Source organism: Oncorhynchus keta, chromosome 15 (assembly GCF_023373465.1).
Source record: "Oncorhynchus keta strain PuntledgeMale-10-30-2019 chromosome 15, Oket_V2, whole genome shotgun sequence".
Classification (NCBI taxonomy): domain Eukaryota; kingdom Metazoa; phylum Chordata; class Actinopteri; order Salmoniformes; family Salmonidae; genus Oncorhynchus; species Oncorhynchus keta.
Window position 1 is genome coordinate 41,824,828 of NC_068435.1, and position 12,425 is coordinate 41,837,252.

General features: G+C 43.3%; 1 protein-coding gene across 1 annotated transcript in view; it reads right to left on the reverse strand.

The window, feature by feature from the left end:
* Positions 1 to 260: 260 nt before the first annotated feature.
* The window catches only part of LOC118394966 (coatomer subunit alpha-like), a 28,339-nt gene continuing 16,174 nt past the window's right edge, over positions 261 to 12,425 (reverse strand). The window contains exons 12-28 of the mRNA XM_035788685.2: positions 5,514 to 5,589; positions 5,292 to 5,374; positions 4,928 to 5,153; positions 4,544 to 4,682; positions 4,277 to 4,439; positions 4,039 to 4,185; positions 3,758 to 3,947; positions 3,566 to 3,661; positions 3,230 to 3,442; positions 3,010 to 3,099; positions 2,384 to 2,490; positions 2,124 to 2,270; positions 1,714 to 2,037; positions 1,516 to 1,626; positions 1,229 to 1,390; positions 917 to 1,111; positions 261 to 741 (exon numbers count right to left, since the gene is read on the reverse strand). Coding sequence (XP_035644578.1) covers positions 682 to 741; positions 917 to 1,111; positions 1,229 to 1,390; positions 1,516 to 1,626; positions 1,714 to 2,037; positions 2,124 to 2,270; positions 2,384 to 2,490; positions 3,010 to 3,099; positions 3,230 to 3,442; positions 3,566 to 3,661; positions 3,758 to 3,947; positions 4,039 to 4,185; positions 4,277 to 4,439; positions 4,544 to 4,682; positions 4,928 to 5,153; positions 5,292 to 5,374; positions 5,514 to 5,589 — 2,529 coding nt within the window. The 3' untranslated portion in view covers positions 261 to 681. The remainder of the gene's footprint in view (positions 742 to 916; positions 1,112 to 1,228; positions 1,391 to 1,515; positions 1,627 to 1,713; positions 2,038 to 2,123; positions 2,271 to 2,383; positions 2,491 to 3,009; positions 3,100 to 3,229; positions 3,443 to 3,565; positions 3,662 to 3,757; positions 3,948 to 4,038; positions 4,186 to 4,276; positions 4,440 to 4,543; positions 4,683 to 4,927; positions 5,154 to 5,291; positions 5,375 to 5,513; positions 5,590 to 12,425) is intronic.

Below are 12,425 nucleotides of genomic sequence, written 5' to 3' on the forward strand. Positions count from 1 at the left end.
TTCTACATATGAATGATTCAACCTGTTCCTCTGGGGAAAAGGAAGAAATGATATTTAAATGTTGGGCCATTTGGTCTTAAAGACAACTTTTATTTGCACCACTTTGTCCCTTTCATGTTGTACTTGCAACATTAGCAGAACATGACTTTGATCCAGAGCTGTCAAAGCATTGTTTGGGGTGTCCATGTTTGAAAACCAGGACTTGACACGAGCTAGAATGACACTTGTGAAATTACAGAATTGTGTACTCCACATATTAGTAAATTAGTAGTAGAGCTTTTATTTTATTTAACAAGTTACACAAAGCAGTGATGCTCATTTTGTATTATTCATTTTATGGGGCTTACAGGTCAGAAAGAGAGACAGGTTTGTCTAGTAGGGTTCTAATAAAACAACAATTCTCAAACGTTGGAGCAGAGATGATATAACACTCACAAGTACAGCATCACAGGAAAGGTAAAGCAGGCAGTCACAGTCAGAAACATAAAACGGCTTAACATCAAAATAACATTTGCTCACCAATAAATCGTATGTCACCCTACCAACCCTTTTCTCTCATTAATGATGTTTTCTTCTATCTAATCCAAGAAAGAAACAGTGTGTATATAGAATAAAGTGTGGATGTGTTTCGCTGAATGGATCAATGTCGTTCTTCCCCATTCCTGGTCCTTTTCACGTCCTCTAACGAAACTGCAGAGGGCTGACACGCAGACCAATCACATCCTTTCCGATCTCAGTCACCTTGAAAACAAGAAGGTTAACGGTCAGCGATACCACTGACTGGAGAGGACATCTAAAATATGTTTTAACACTCAGTTACAAAGCAATTAATACAACTTCATATCAAAGCGGGACACTTCTAAATAGAGGGGCATTCTGTACATGACAACACAGTAGGGCAGTTCTCTTGACTGACCTGTGTGACCCTGCAGACCTGGCCCTTGTAGGGGGGGCAATAGCAGGCCCCAGAGAGGGGGCACTTCTCCACTGGGCGTCCACGGTACAGGGGCGTGTACGAGGCAGCGCACAGGTCAAATGGATTGTGGGGGTCGTAGTTCAGCTGGTGGGCATCGGTCAGCGTCTTCTCGCATGCTGCCAAGATCTTGCGTGTCTTTAATACAGAGATGGAGAAGGTAAGAGACAGTGAATATATAGAAATACTTTAATGTGTATAAAGGGACATAGCACACACACACACACACACACACACACACACACACTTTGTTACCTGCTGTGCCACCTCTGGTTTGGGTCCTAATTCAAGCAGACGACAGGCAAAACTGGCAGCTGTCTTGAAGTTCTTCAGTTTAAAGAATAGATTTAGTGCTGTACGTAAGACAAGGACCATGTGGACTGGCTGGAGACTGCAGTGGGTGAAGTAAGCTGCCATCTGGGAAAAACAACACATACAATCTTTTTTTTTTTAAATCAATGGGTAGTGAGCTCCTCAATGAATAGGGAGATTGCGGACTAATTGTTCAGTTGGGAAGTAGGTAAGAAACACAATGACAATACCTCACACAGCCTCTTCTGCTGGTCCAATGTGTCTTTAGGCAACTTTTTCCTTTCCGTTTCCATGGTGAGGCCAACAATGTATTCTCTGCAGATTGTGATCAGCTGCTGAGCCTAAGAGAGACAGTGACCTTAATCAGGTTATCACCACTACCATCAGGCCCACACTTGATTAACCTTAGTCTAAACAAGTCTACGTACCTCTGCGATCTCCTGCTTGTTGTCGACCACCAGCAGTGGCACAGACAGCAGGATGGTGCGGAAGCGTTCAACGGCCTCCTCGAAGCGGCCGGCAGTGGTGAGCTGGTAGCACTGCTGCAGGCGGGCAATGAGATCTGAGAGACGAAGACCCACAGCGGGCAGCCCCTGCTTGGCCCCACAGTCTTTCCAGTTCCTCTGCGGGTTACCACGCAGGCAGGGCAGAGACGGCAGGCCCAGGTAGCATGTCCTCCCGCGGGATAGAGTCTGCATGAACAGCTGCTTATAGGGCCCGAACTGAACCACCCCAACCTGGTCATGGAGCAACTAAAAAGAGAAAGGAAGAGAGACTAGTATAAGGTATAAACCTGTATAAAAGGCCAGTGTGTGTGTGTGAGAGAGAGAGAGCTTACCCTCATGGCGGTCTCAAAGGAACCAGCCAGGACGTGGTCCACAGGGAGCTGGGAGTTGTTGCACCACAGCTGGGTGGGGCTCATGCCCTTGGTAGGAGGGACAAAGAAACCATCTTCAGCCCCTACTCCGGCACCAGCTGGCAACTCCTAGTGGGAGAGAGAAGAGGCAACATTCTCAGACTGACTAGTCATCAGTCATGCTATGAGTCCTGCTAAACCAAAGAGTGGAGATTTCTTGGTAAGGAAGAGAATCATCTCACCAGCTCTGGAGGCAGGTCCAGATCCTCCTCTACCTCCCAGCCTCCTCCCTCCTCCTTCGTGGCACCTCCTTCCTCCCCTAATCCATCCTGGGCATCCATGAAACCATCTGATGGAAAGAAAGAGATGTCAAATAGAAATCCAATATGGATGGTGTTAATAGATGGGAGGGGTTGAATGGAGCTTAATAGTGAAGACATCAAAACTATGAAATAACACATATGGAATCATGTAGTAACCAAAAAAGTGTCAAGGCAAGGGCGGCTTCTTTGAAGAATCTAAAATATAACTAAAATATTTAGATTTGTTTAACACTTTTTTATTATTCTACAATGTAGAAAATAGTCAAAATAAAGAAACACCCGTGAAGTAGTAGGTGTGTCCAAACTTTTGACTGGTATTGTATTTTTGCAAAAAAAATATGTGGGGGATTGGAAGTGATGCAGAAAATTACATTGACGGAAGCTACAATCTATCTGAAATTATAAAGCTGATCTATCCCCTAAAAAAAATATACAAATAAATAGAGAGAGGAGATAAATGAGAGAAACATAGAAAGAGATGGGGTAAGATAGTGGCAATCTAAAGTCTTGTCACCTCATTTAAGGATTTTTTGAGAGGGACTCACCCTCATCCAGCTGAAGCTCTGCGTCCTCTCCCCAGCCCTCTCCTCCTGGGGCATCAACATCCATGTCTGCAGCCATCTGACCAGCCTTCCCTGCAACACCCACAATAAAAAACAAATGAAACAACTCCGCACAACAAATATGCTGACACGACACAATACACTACCCCAGGCTAGTCCCAAATGGCTAACACAAAATGTGCTGTCCGTGCAGGGGACTCACCCTTGGCTGCAATGGCTCCCTCGAAGAAGCCCTTGGACACAGTGAGCAGGGGCCAGTTGGTATCCAGGGGGTTGATGGGAGGTGGCGGCTGCAGCAGCTGGGCATTGGGGTCCACCTCAGGGACAGTGTCCTTTTCTGGGTCAAAGGTCTCTTTCAGGGCTTCCGCTTCTTCGTCCATCCCGTGGGTGGCAGCAGTCAGATATGCCAGTGACTCTACAAATGGAAGACAACAAGCAGTTTAGACCAAAAGCACCACAAACAACAGTCCCATGTCAGAAACATTGAGGAAGTTGGAAAGAGAGAGTAAGAGGTGTGTGTTCATTTAAGAAGACTCACTCTGGCCACAGTTCTTCAGGATGCGGACTCTCTCGCTGACGTCCCCCAGATATAGAGCACCCTGGTAGTGTCCACTCATGTCCTTTCTGATCTCAGCTGCAACACAGTGATCAAACACTTGTCAGTCAAATAACTCTGACAAACACAAGCGCTATTGGTCTGAAACAAAACACACTCCTCTATCTGTCTAACCTATCTTCATCATCTTGCGTAGCTTGGCCAGGTTGCCGGTGATGAGGTAGAGGAAGGTGAGCTTGTCGAAGTTCTTGGTCCTCTGGTAGCACATCTCCACGACCTGGTGGTGACCCTGCAGCAGCGCCGCCTCGCCCAGCCGCTCCCAGCAGCCCCTCTCATCCAGAGCCTTGGCAGCCTCCAACGCCACCTACAGGATCGGAGGGCAAATTACACCACACAGTGTTTCACACAGACGGTCTCTCAGAGATGTTGAATGAAACCTGGGGTCTCAAACTCACCTCAATGTTTCCACACTCCAAAGCCAGACTGAAGCGGGTCTTTTCATCCTTGACGAAGTGCAGGGCCACCTCCGGATAGCCCTTCTTCTGCAGGTAGGCGATGATGGACTGGCCAACCAGCTTGGCGTTACGCACCATGTGCAGCACCTGTAGGAGGTCAGGGGTCAAACAGAGTCAGTCAAAAAGTAACTCCAGAAAGGGAAAAGAGAGAAGGAGCATCAAATGACCTCCTCCTCACCTCCTCATATTTGCGGTTGACCAGGGCCAGTTTGAAGCGGTACTCCGTGGGGTCAATGTTCAGCACGCGGGGCCTGCACTCACGGTCAAGACAATAGACACTGTTGCCTCTGACCCGGGTCACGTAGATGGGCAGATCCAGAGTCCGGATGATACCATGATCACTACAGAAAGAGGAGTGGAGTGTGATTAGAAAAGTTTGATACGGCTCTCCTCTCTCAAACTAGTCACTAGAGCATTGTCTTGTGCAGTAGTGGTGTGTCTTTACCCTGAGGTGAGGGCGTATTTGATGTGGTTGGAGGTGGTGTAGATGAAGACTCCACTCTCATCCCAGGCTCCACTCTTCACACGGATGTTCTCATGGATGCTGCACAGACTCTCCAGCTTCCTGTTGCAGATCATAATGGCTGCCGGGGCAAGCAGACAATCAGGTTTATTAACAGGTAAAGGAAGGCTAACATCTGGGGGTACTAGAAAGCGAGTGAACAGCTAGATAGGGTGTACATTTAGGATAGGTTGTTGACAACAGGTAGAGAGAGAGAGAGAATCTGTGAAAGTTTGGAAAAACAACTAGTAGGGAGAAAATCTTGGCAGCAAAACCCGAGATGAAAAGACTGATAAGATGTGTGTTTAGGGTGTGTTCAGTACATACCGTGTTTAGCCAGCAGGGCAACATGGCTGGTGTCGGCGCTCCAGACCACATACTTGACCTTGGCGATCTTCACAGTGGCCAGCGAGCGTTTCTGCTGCACGTCAAAGAGGGTGACTCCGTCTGCGTCGCGCAGCAGCAGGGAGCCCGTCCCGGCATAGAAGATCTCCTCGCAGCTAGGTACCTGTACCTTCTTCACAATCTCATTCTTCAGGTTCTTGATCAGCAGCTGGAGGGAGAGCAGGGTTCACCATCATTACTAGTCATCCTCTGACCTCTTTAACTGTACTGTAACCATATTTAGAACAACTACAGCCACTGGTCAAGACAATACATGCTATTTAATCATGTGCACACACACACTTACCGAGTGCATGCGGTCCAGAACAGCGAACCGGTTCCTGGCGACCCAGACTGCGGTCAGACCAGAGGATCTTTTCCCCTCAGGAGCTGCAGGAGGGGGAGAAAGAATTAACATGGGTCTAGTGGGGTTATTAAATCATCTAAAAAGCAAGATATGAAATTGGAAATGCATTCACATTTCACAGATGTCATCTCGTTATAAGAGAGAATAAGAGTGTAGTTTTACCATCTGGATTCTGAGAGTCGCTCTCCTTGGGGATGGAGTACAAGTCATAGGTGCTGTTCTCCAGGTTAGTTGCCCTCTGCAATAGAAGAGACACGTCAATACATTTTCAACAACGGAAGAAAGTGTCTAAATGATGAGTATGTACAGTACCTTCAGAAAGTATTCACATCCCTCGACTTTTTCCACATTTTGTTGTGTCACAAAGTGGGATTAAATGGATTTAATTGTCATTTTTTTGGACAACAATTTACACAAAATAATGGCAAAATGGAAGAAACATTTGTTACAAATGTTATAATTTATGAAAAACAAATATTGTGATTAAGTATTCAACCCCTTGAGTCAATACAGCGATTACAGCTGGTGAGTCTTTCTGGGTAGGTCTCTAAGAGCTTTCCATACCTGGATTGTGCAACATTTGCCATTTATTCTTTACAAAATTCTTCAAGCTCTGTCAAATTGGTTGTTGATCATCGCTAGACAACCATTTACAGGTCTTCCCATAGATTTTTAAGCAGATTTAAGTCAAAACTGTAACTCGGCAACTGGTAAGCATCTCCAGTGTTGATTTGCCCTTGTGTTTTAGGTTATTGTCCTGCTGAAAGGTGAATTAATCTCTCAGTGTCTGGTGGAACGCAGCTTTTCATTTGTAATTTTTTTTAAAAATAAAAGAATAATAATTTCATTGACATTATGGGGCATTGTGTGTAGGCCAGTGACTAAACTACATTTAATCCACTTTAAATTCAGGCTGTAACACAAATTGTGTAAAAGGTCAAGGGGTGTGAATACTTGAAGGCACTGTATGTGTAAGTACAGTCAGGTCCAAAATGATTGGCAACCTCGATAAAGATGAGCAAAAAAGACTATCAAATAAATAATACAATAGCGTGTGCGTGGCCAAAGGGCTCATCTGACCATAGCACCGGTTTCAAGCCAAGTGGAGTTTACATTTGTTGAATGTAGGGTTGGGTGAGGTCAACTTTTGTCCTATCATGATTATGTACCCATAAAACATTGTGCTATATGATAGTAAAGCCTAGGGCTGTGGCAGTCATGACATTTTGTCAGCCAGTGATTGTCAAGCAAATAACTGCCAGTCTCATGGAAATTGACCATTAACTAACAAAGACATGAAGCATCTCCTGGCTTCCACGCATAGCCGACAAGTCATTTGTGCAGACCGTTGGAACATCTAGTATAGTTGATTTGAATCAAAAACGCAGAACATCTTTTTTTATAACAGACATACTGCTCTCCATTTTCACAACAAATTTGCCAATATGACTTGACCATGACAGCGCCCCACCTGTTTTGAGCCCCACCTGTTTAGTTAAAATAATACAAAATAAATCACTATTTGGTGTACCAGTTTGCATGTTATTTTGGCATTAATACAGGTCACATCAGTAAGGCAGCTCCAAAATGCAGGTGTTTCAGCCTAGCTCTGTGCTTTCTGTGGTGGGGCAGCAAGCAGAAAATACGGAGCGTAGGGGTTCTCTAGTTGCGCCGTGATTGGCTCAGTGTTCTGTCACCCATAGGGACACTACGTCACTGCAAAATCTAAGAGTAGAGCTCAAAGGCCCTTGTGTGCTGCCATAGTTACATTAGAAGTGCCCATCCAAGAGGGCTCAAGGTCATTGGCCACAGACAAAATGACATGAAATCATATCTACAGTAGCTTTGATTGATGTTGATAGGATGTTGATATGATCAGTCCATACTTTCAAAATCTTAACTATCAGTCATTATCATGAATCAAGTCGACAATCTACTGGTAAATCACTTTCAATCCTTGTCATATCAAGAGAAATAATGAAGATAAAACGCATCGGTGCACATCGGCCATAGGACATAAACGTTACACAACAAGTTAGAAATCGCAAAATCAACAATGAGTGGTTTGGAAGGAATCAGTGGCTAACAAAGCATTGTAGTAAAGCAATCACTAGCCTGCTGTTCAGTGGAGAGGGTGGGTGGTGCCAAGTCTGAGTTTAAATGTCTCTTTTATCAAGCTTCAAAGGATAAACATTCAACATTGGCCATGCTGTCAATCCAGCATGACTTCTGCCGTACTCAAAACAACTGGAAACTCGTAACTGAGAAACCTGACTACAGTGCGTTCAAGACCACTGGGAACTCAGACGGGGAAAATAAGTTTTGAACGGTCCTCCAACTCGGAATTGCAAGTCAGAGCTTTCTAGAGCTCCGACCCGAAGATCACTGAAGTCATCATGATTCAACATGGTTTTTTTCAGAGTTCCCAGTTGTCTTGAAAGCACCATAAATCCAGAGAATGCCAGACTTTGATGACAAAATTTGCCCACACAAGGACCGCCACGCCACCTTCCTGTTAAAGTGAATACAGCACAACAAGAGGAGTGCAAAAATGTCTTGTATGCTGCTGCATAAATTATGTAATATGCCAGGGAGATATGTATATGGTAGCTAAGAAAGTAATACTAAATGTATCTTGTGCACCACCAACAGTTACCAGCTTACTACACATGTAGCCCATAGCCTGTTTTAGAGAAATGTAATCATTGAATATTGTAAGAGATTTCATTGTCTGCTTATATGCCCCCTTTATTTATCATGTGGTTCTGACTTGGGTGTACAGGGAGAATCATGTACATTTATAATAATGTACATTTCAAAAGTGCTGAACAAATCGTTGCTGACTACGTCCGTCCTCGCTCGCTCAAATTGTGGATTGCCACTTATCTGCTCGTCGTCCCCTTATGCCAAAGTTTGTTCATCTCAATTGTCAGTAGAACCCACATTTGTTTAAGCAAGCCAGCCATACCAGCATTTTTAATTTTTAAAGGCTGCCAGACAAGGCTCCGCTGACAGCCAGGTATAGCAGTGTAAAGGTGTTGGGACTCTGCTGTTGAGACAGCTTTAAGTAGGCCCCAACAGTTTGTGGGCACCGTTTGTTACCGTTATAGTGCAATTAATGTATTGTTTACTGTTGTGTTGTAGCATGCATATAGATTTTTTTTTATCTCACCAAGATTTACATGCTAAAAAATGGCACCGTTTGATTCCCAGAGTAGCCCTCTAAATGTTCATCACGAGACTCTTCATCAAACATCTCTCTGACCACCTTCCCGTGATCAAGCCATGAACTGTCCCTCTCCATCCTTGGAGGATGCATACAGTCAAAGACTTGGCCTCTCTATTGGTTCACCTATCTATAGTTAGGCTACTCATGATGTATTGCTTGTTTGTTTGCTTTTGAAGCACCTTGATGGTTCAGAAAATCACTATAGACATTTAATAAATTATTTATTCTAAGCCTACATATATTAATATGGGCTATTCTTAGCCATTTCCTGAGTAGCTTATTGGAGATACAGTAGACATAAGGATAAAATTAATAATAAGTACATTAAAAACATTGTTTAGCTAATAGTCGGTTAATCAGGAGCATGTGAGTGTCAGTTGGAGTATGTGTGTTTATGTGATGTTGGGCTGAAGCTACTGACCCGGAAGCTTGGAAATCTATAGACGGGTTGGTTGTTTAGCAGCAAAACGGACTTGTGGGCAACTATGGGGCAAAACAGACGGAGTTGGCTTAGATGGTTGATAACATGTAGACTATATTTAGTAGCCAATGTTTATTGAAAACAAAGTTGCACAACGAGCAATTCTCTCAAATGCATCATTACAGTTGTTGGTTAGCTAGCTAGCAAATTTTAGCCATATTATCATAGACGTGACAGTCAAAACACTCCAAAACAACCCATGGTATCAAGAACAAGATCAAACGAGCCATTTACGATTCGCCACATGGCAGTTTTCAATAGTTGCTAGCTATCTGGCCTTCAGAACCATAACACATGGCCTTATGCCCCTTTGATGCGCGCCCATCGTTTTCGTGACGTTGTCAGCTAACCAGTCTATTACAGTAAGGTACTTAATTGTTATCCAGAAATGAGTTGATATAAAAACGGATGCATTGGGCCCTAAAATAGTATTTCTGAAGCAAGGTGTTAACTAGTTAGTGATCGACCTTGTGGCTAAGAGTCTAGCTAGTTAGCTCCGCTAGCTGGAGAAAAGTGTGTGCTTCCCATGTCTCTCGACTGTTGAGCGGTGAAGCTAGGGTGGTCAGTCAGGTCAACACAGCATGGGTGAACATGGGTTGAGCTAAATGCAAGAGGCGCGCTAGCAATTCTACCTTTGCAGGTGGAAAAGCTAGTTTGGTGTAGCTAGCCTTGTAGTGAGTTACCCGGGATAGCTAAGTCTTAAGGCAAGAGCTATCCCTTTGTAGTGTCGTTAGCTAGCTATTACGTTGTTGCAGTTAGTAGTGCTGGTATGGTAAGCTTGCCTTACAGCAAGTAAGCCAGGTTAGCTTTAAGCCTAGTGGTGAAAGCTAGTCCTTTGTTAGCTAGCCAGGTTAGCCAAAGCAAGGGCTAACCAAGTCTAGATAGCTGGCTGTGTGATGCTAGCTACAATGGAGACTGACAAGTAGAAAATGAACTCTACTCGAAGCAAAACTTACCTGTCGGTCAGTACTCAACACTATCGTCAGGAGCTGAGGTCCTATGTTCGGCAGCATTAACTTATTTTGGCTGCAGGGGCAGTATTGAGTAGCTTGGATAAAAGGAGCCCAGAAGTGCCCAGAGTGAACTGCCTCCTACTCTTCCCAGATGCTAATATATGCATATTATCATTTAGAATTTGATAGAAAACACTCTGAAGTTTCTAAAACTGTTTGAATGATGTCTGTGAGTATAACATAACTCATATGGCAGGCAAAAACCTGGAAATCTGAGGTTGGTCGATTTTCAACCCAGCCCCTATTGAATACACAGTGGGATATGGATAAAGTTGCATTTCCTAGGGCTTCCACTAGATGTCAGCCGTCTTTAGAATCTTGAATGAGGCTTCTGTGTGGTGGAGCTGTTTGAGTCAGTGGTCTGGCAGAGAGCCAGGTCCTGGTCATGCGCATTTCATATGATAGCGACCTGCGTTCCATGGCTTCTCTACAGACATAGGAATTCTCTGGTTGGAACTTGATTGAAGATTTATGCTAACATCCTAAAGATTGATTCTATACTTAGTTTGACAAGTTTCTTCAACCTGTAATATAACTTTTTTGTCCGATGTTCGGCTGGACCTGCACGAGCGTTTGGATTTGTGTACTAAACGAGCTAACAAAAGTAGCTACTTGGACATAAATAATGGACATTATCTAACAAATCAAGCATTTATTGTGGAACTAGGATTCCTGAGAGTGCATTCTGATGAAGATCATCAAATGTAAGTGAATATTTATAACGTTATTTCTGATGACGCCAACATGGCGGATCATTTTATTTATTTTCTGAGCGCCTTCTCAGATTGCATAGTTTGCTTTTTCCGTAAAGTTTTTGTTGAATTTTGACAGCGGTTAGATTAAGGAGAGGTATATCTATATTTCCATGTCTAACAATGGACTTCAACAACATTTATAATGAGTATTTCTGTAAAATGACATGGCTCTCTGCAATATCACCGGATGTTTTTGGAACTAGTGAACGTAACAAAACATACATGTATTGTGTAACATGAAGTCCTATGAGTGTCATCTGATGAAGATCATCAAAAGGTTAGTGATTCATTTTATCTCTATTTGTGCTTTTTGTGAATCCTCTCATTGGCTGGAAAAATGGCTGAATTTTTCTGTGAGTTGGGTGGTGACCTAACAATCGTTTGTGGTGCTTTCGCTGTAAAGCCTATTTGAAATCGGACACTGTGGTGGGGATTAACAACAAGATTACCTTTAAAACGGTATAAGATACATGTATGTTTGAGGAATTTTAATTATGAGATTTCTGTTGTTGTGAATTTGGCACCCTGCACTTTCACTGGCTGTTGTCATATCAATCCTGTTAACGGGATTGCAGGCCTAGGAATTAACATCTTGGTTCGTAATAAACCAGTTCAGTAAGAAGACAGGAATCTAGTTGTGCTGAGGAGAGGTTCTTGTGAATGCAGTCACTTCCGCAAGGAAGAGGCGAGAATGACCAGCTGGCGGGAAGTGACTCCCTTGGAGAGGGGCTCACCTGAATAGCTACTCGACCTGTCTGTCTCAACAGACGCAGTGTGATTGGATACTTTGAGCTCATCAAAACAAGTATTAGAAATAGAATCCCAAGAACACATCAAAATAAACAAAGAAATTGTTAAATTGACCACAAAATCTAGATTCTGTAGTGGACATCTCAGTCTCCAGACTTTAACCTCATTGAAAACGTGTGGTTTGAACTGAAGAGACCAGTCCATATGCCAGTGTTGTGATCGAGACCACCTAAAGCGAGACCGATTCAAGACCAAGACCGAGCAAATTGAGTCCGAGTCAAGAACGGAGTTCAAAATGTCCAGTATTTTTGAGTTCATATTTAAGAAATGGATTCTTTAGACACTCAGAAGTGAAAAAAATGCATGCAGAGAGAAAATAGAGCCACTAAAAACGATTACTAACCCAAACACAGTGGGGAACAATTGGCCTTCTACGCCTTCAGAGAAGAGTTTAGGATTTATAAAATAATAATTAGAATATAATAATAATGCTAATTATATTATTTTAAATTATGATCTGATTTAATCGCTTCAGTTAGTGTTGGAAAGGTTAACACTGAAGAGAGAAAAGGATCCAATCAGGATTTTTCTTTGCAGTCTCTGGGGAGATAAATCTAGCTAGCTAAGTCAGCCATTGGCTAGGCCATCAGGAGCTAGATAAAGGCATCTGCCATTCAACTGTATTAGGGCAACATTTTAGAGTGACAGTGAACTCAACCAATAACATTTTGACTTAAATGAGTGGGACAGTTATTTTTGTTGTTGTATTTTACCCCCTTTTCCCTCCCCAATTTCGATCTTGTCTCATCGCTGCAACTCCCTAACGGGCTTGGGAGGTGAAGGTCG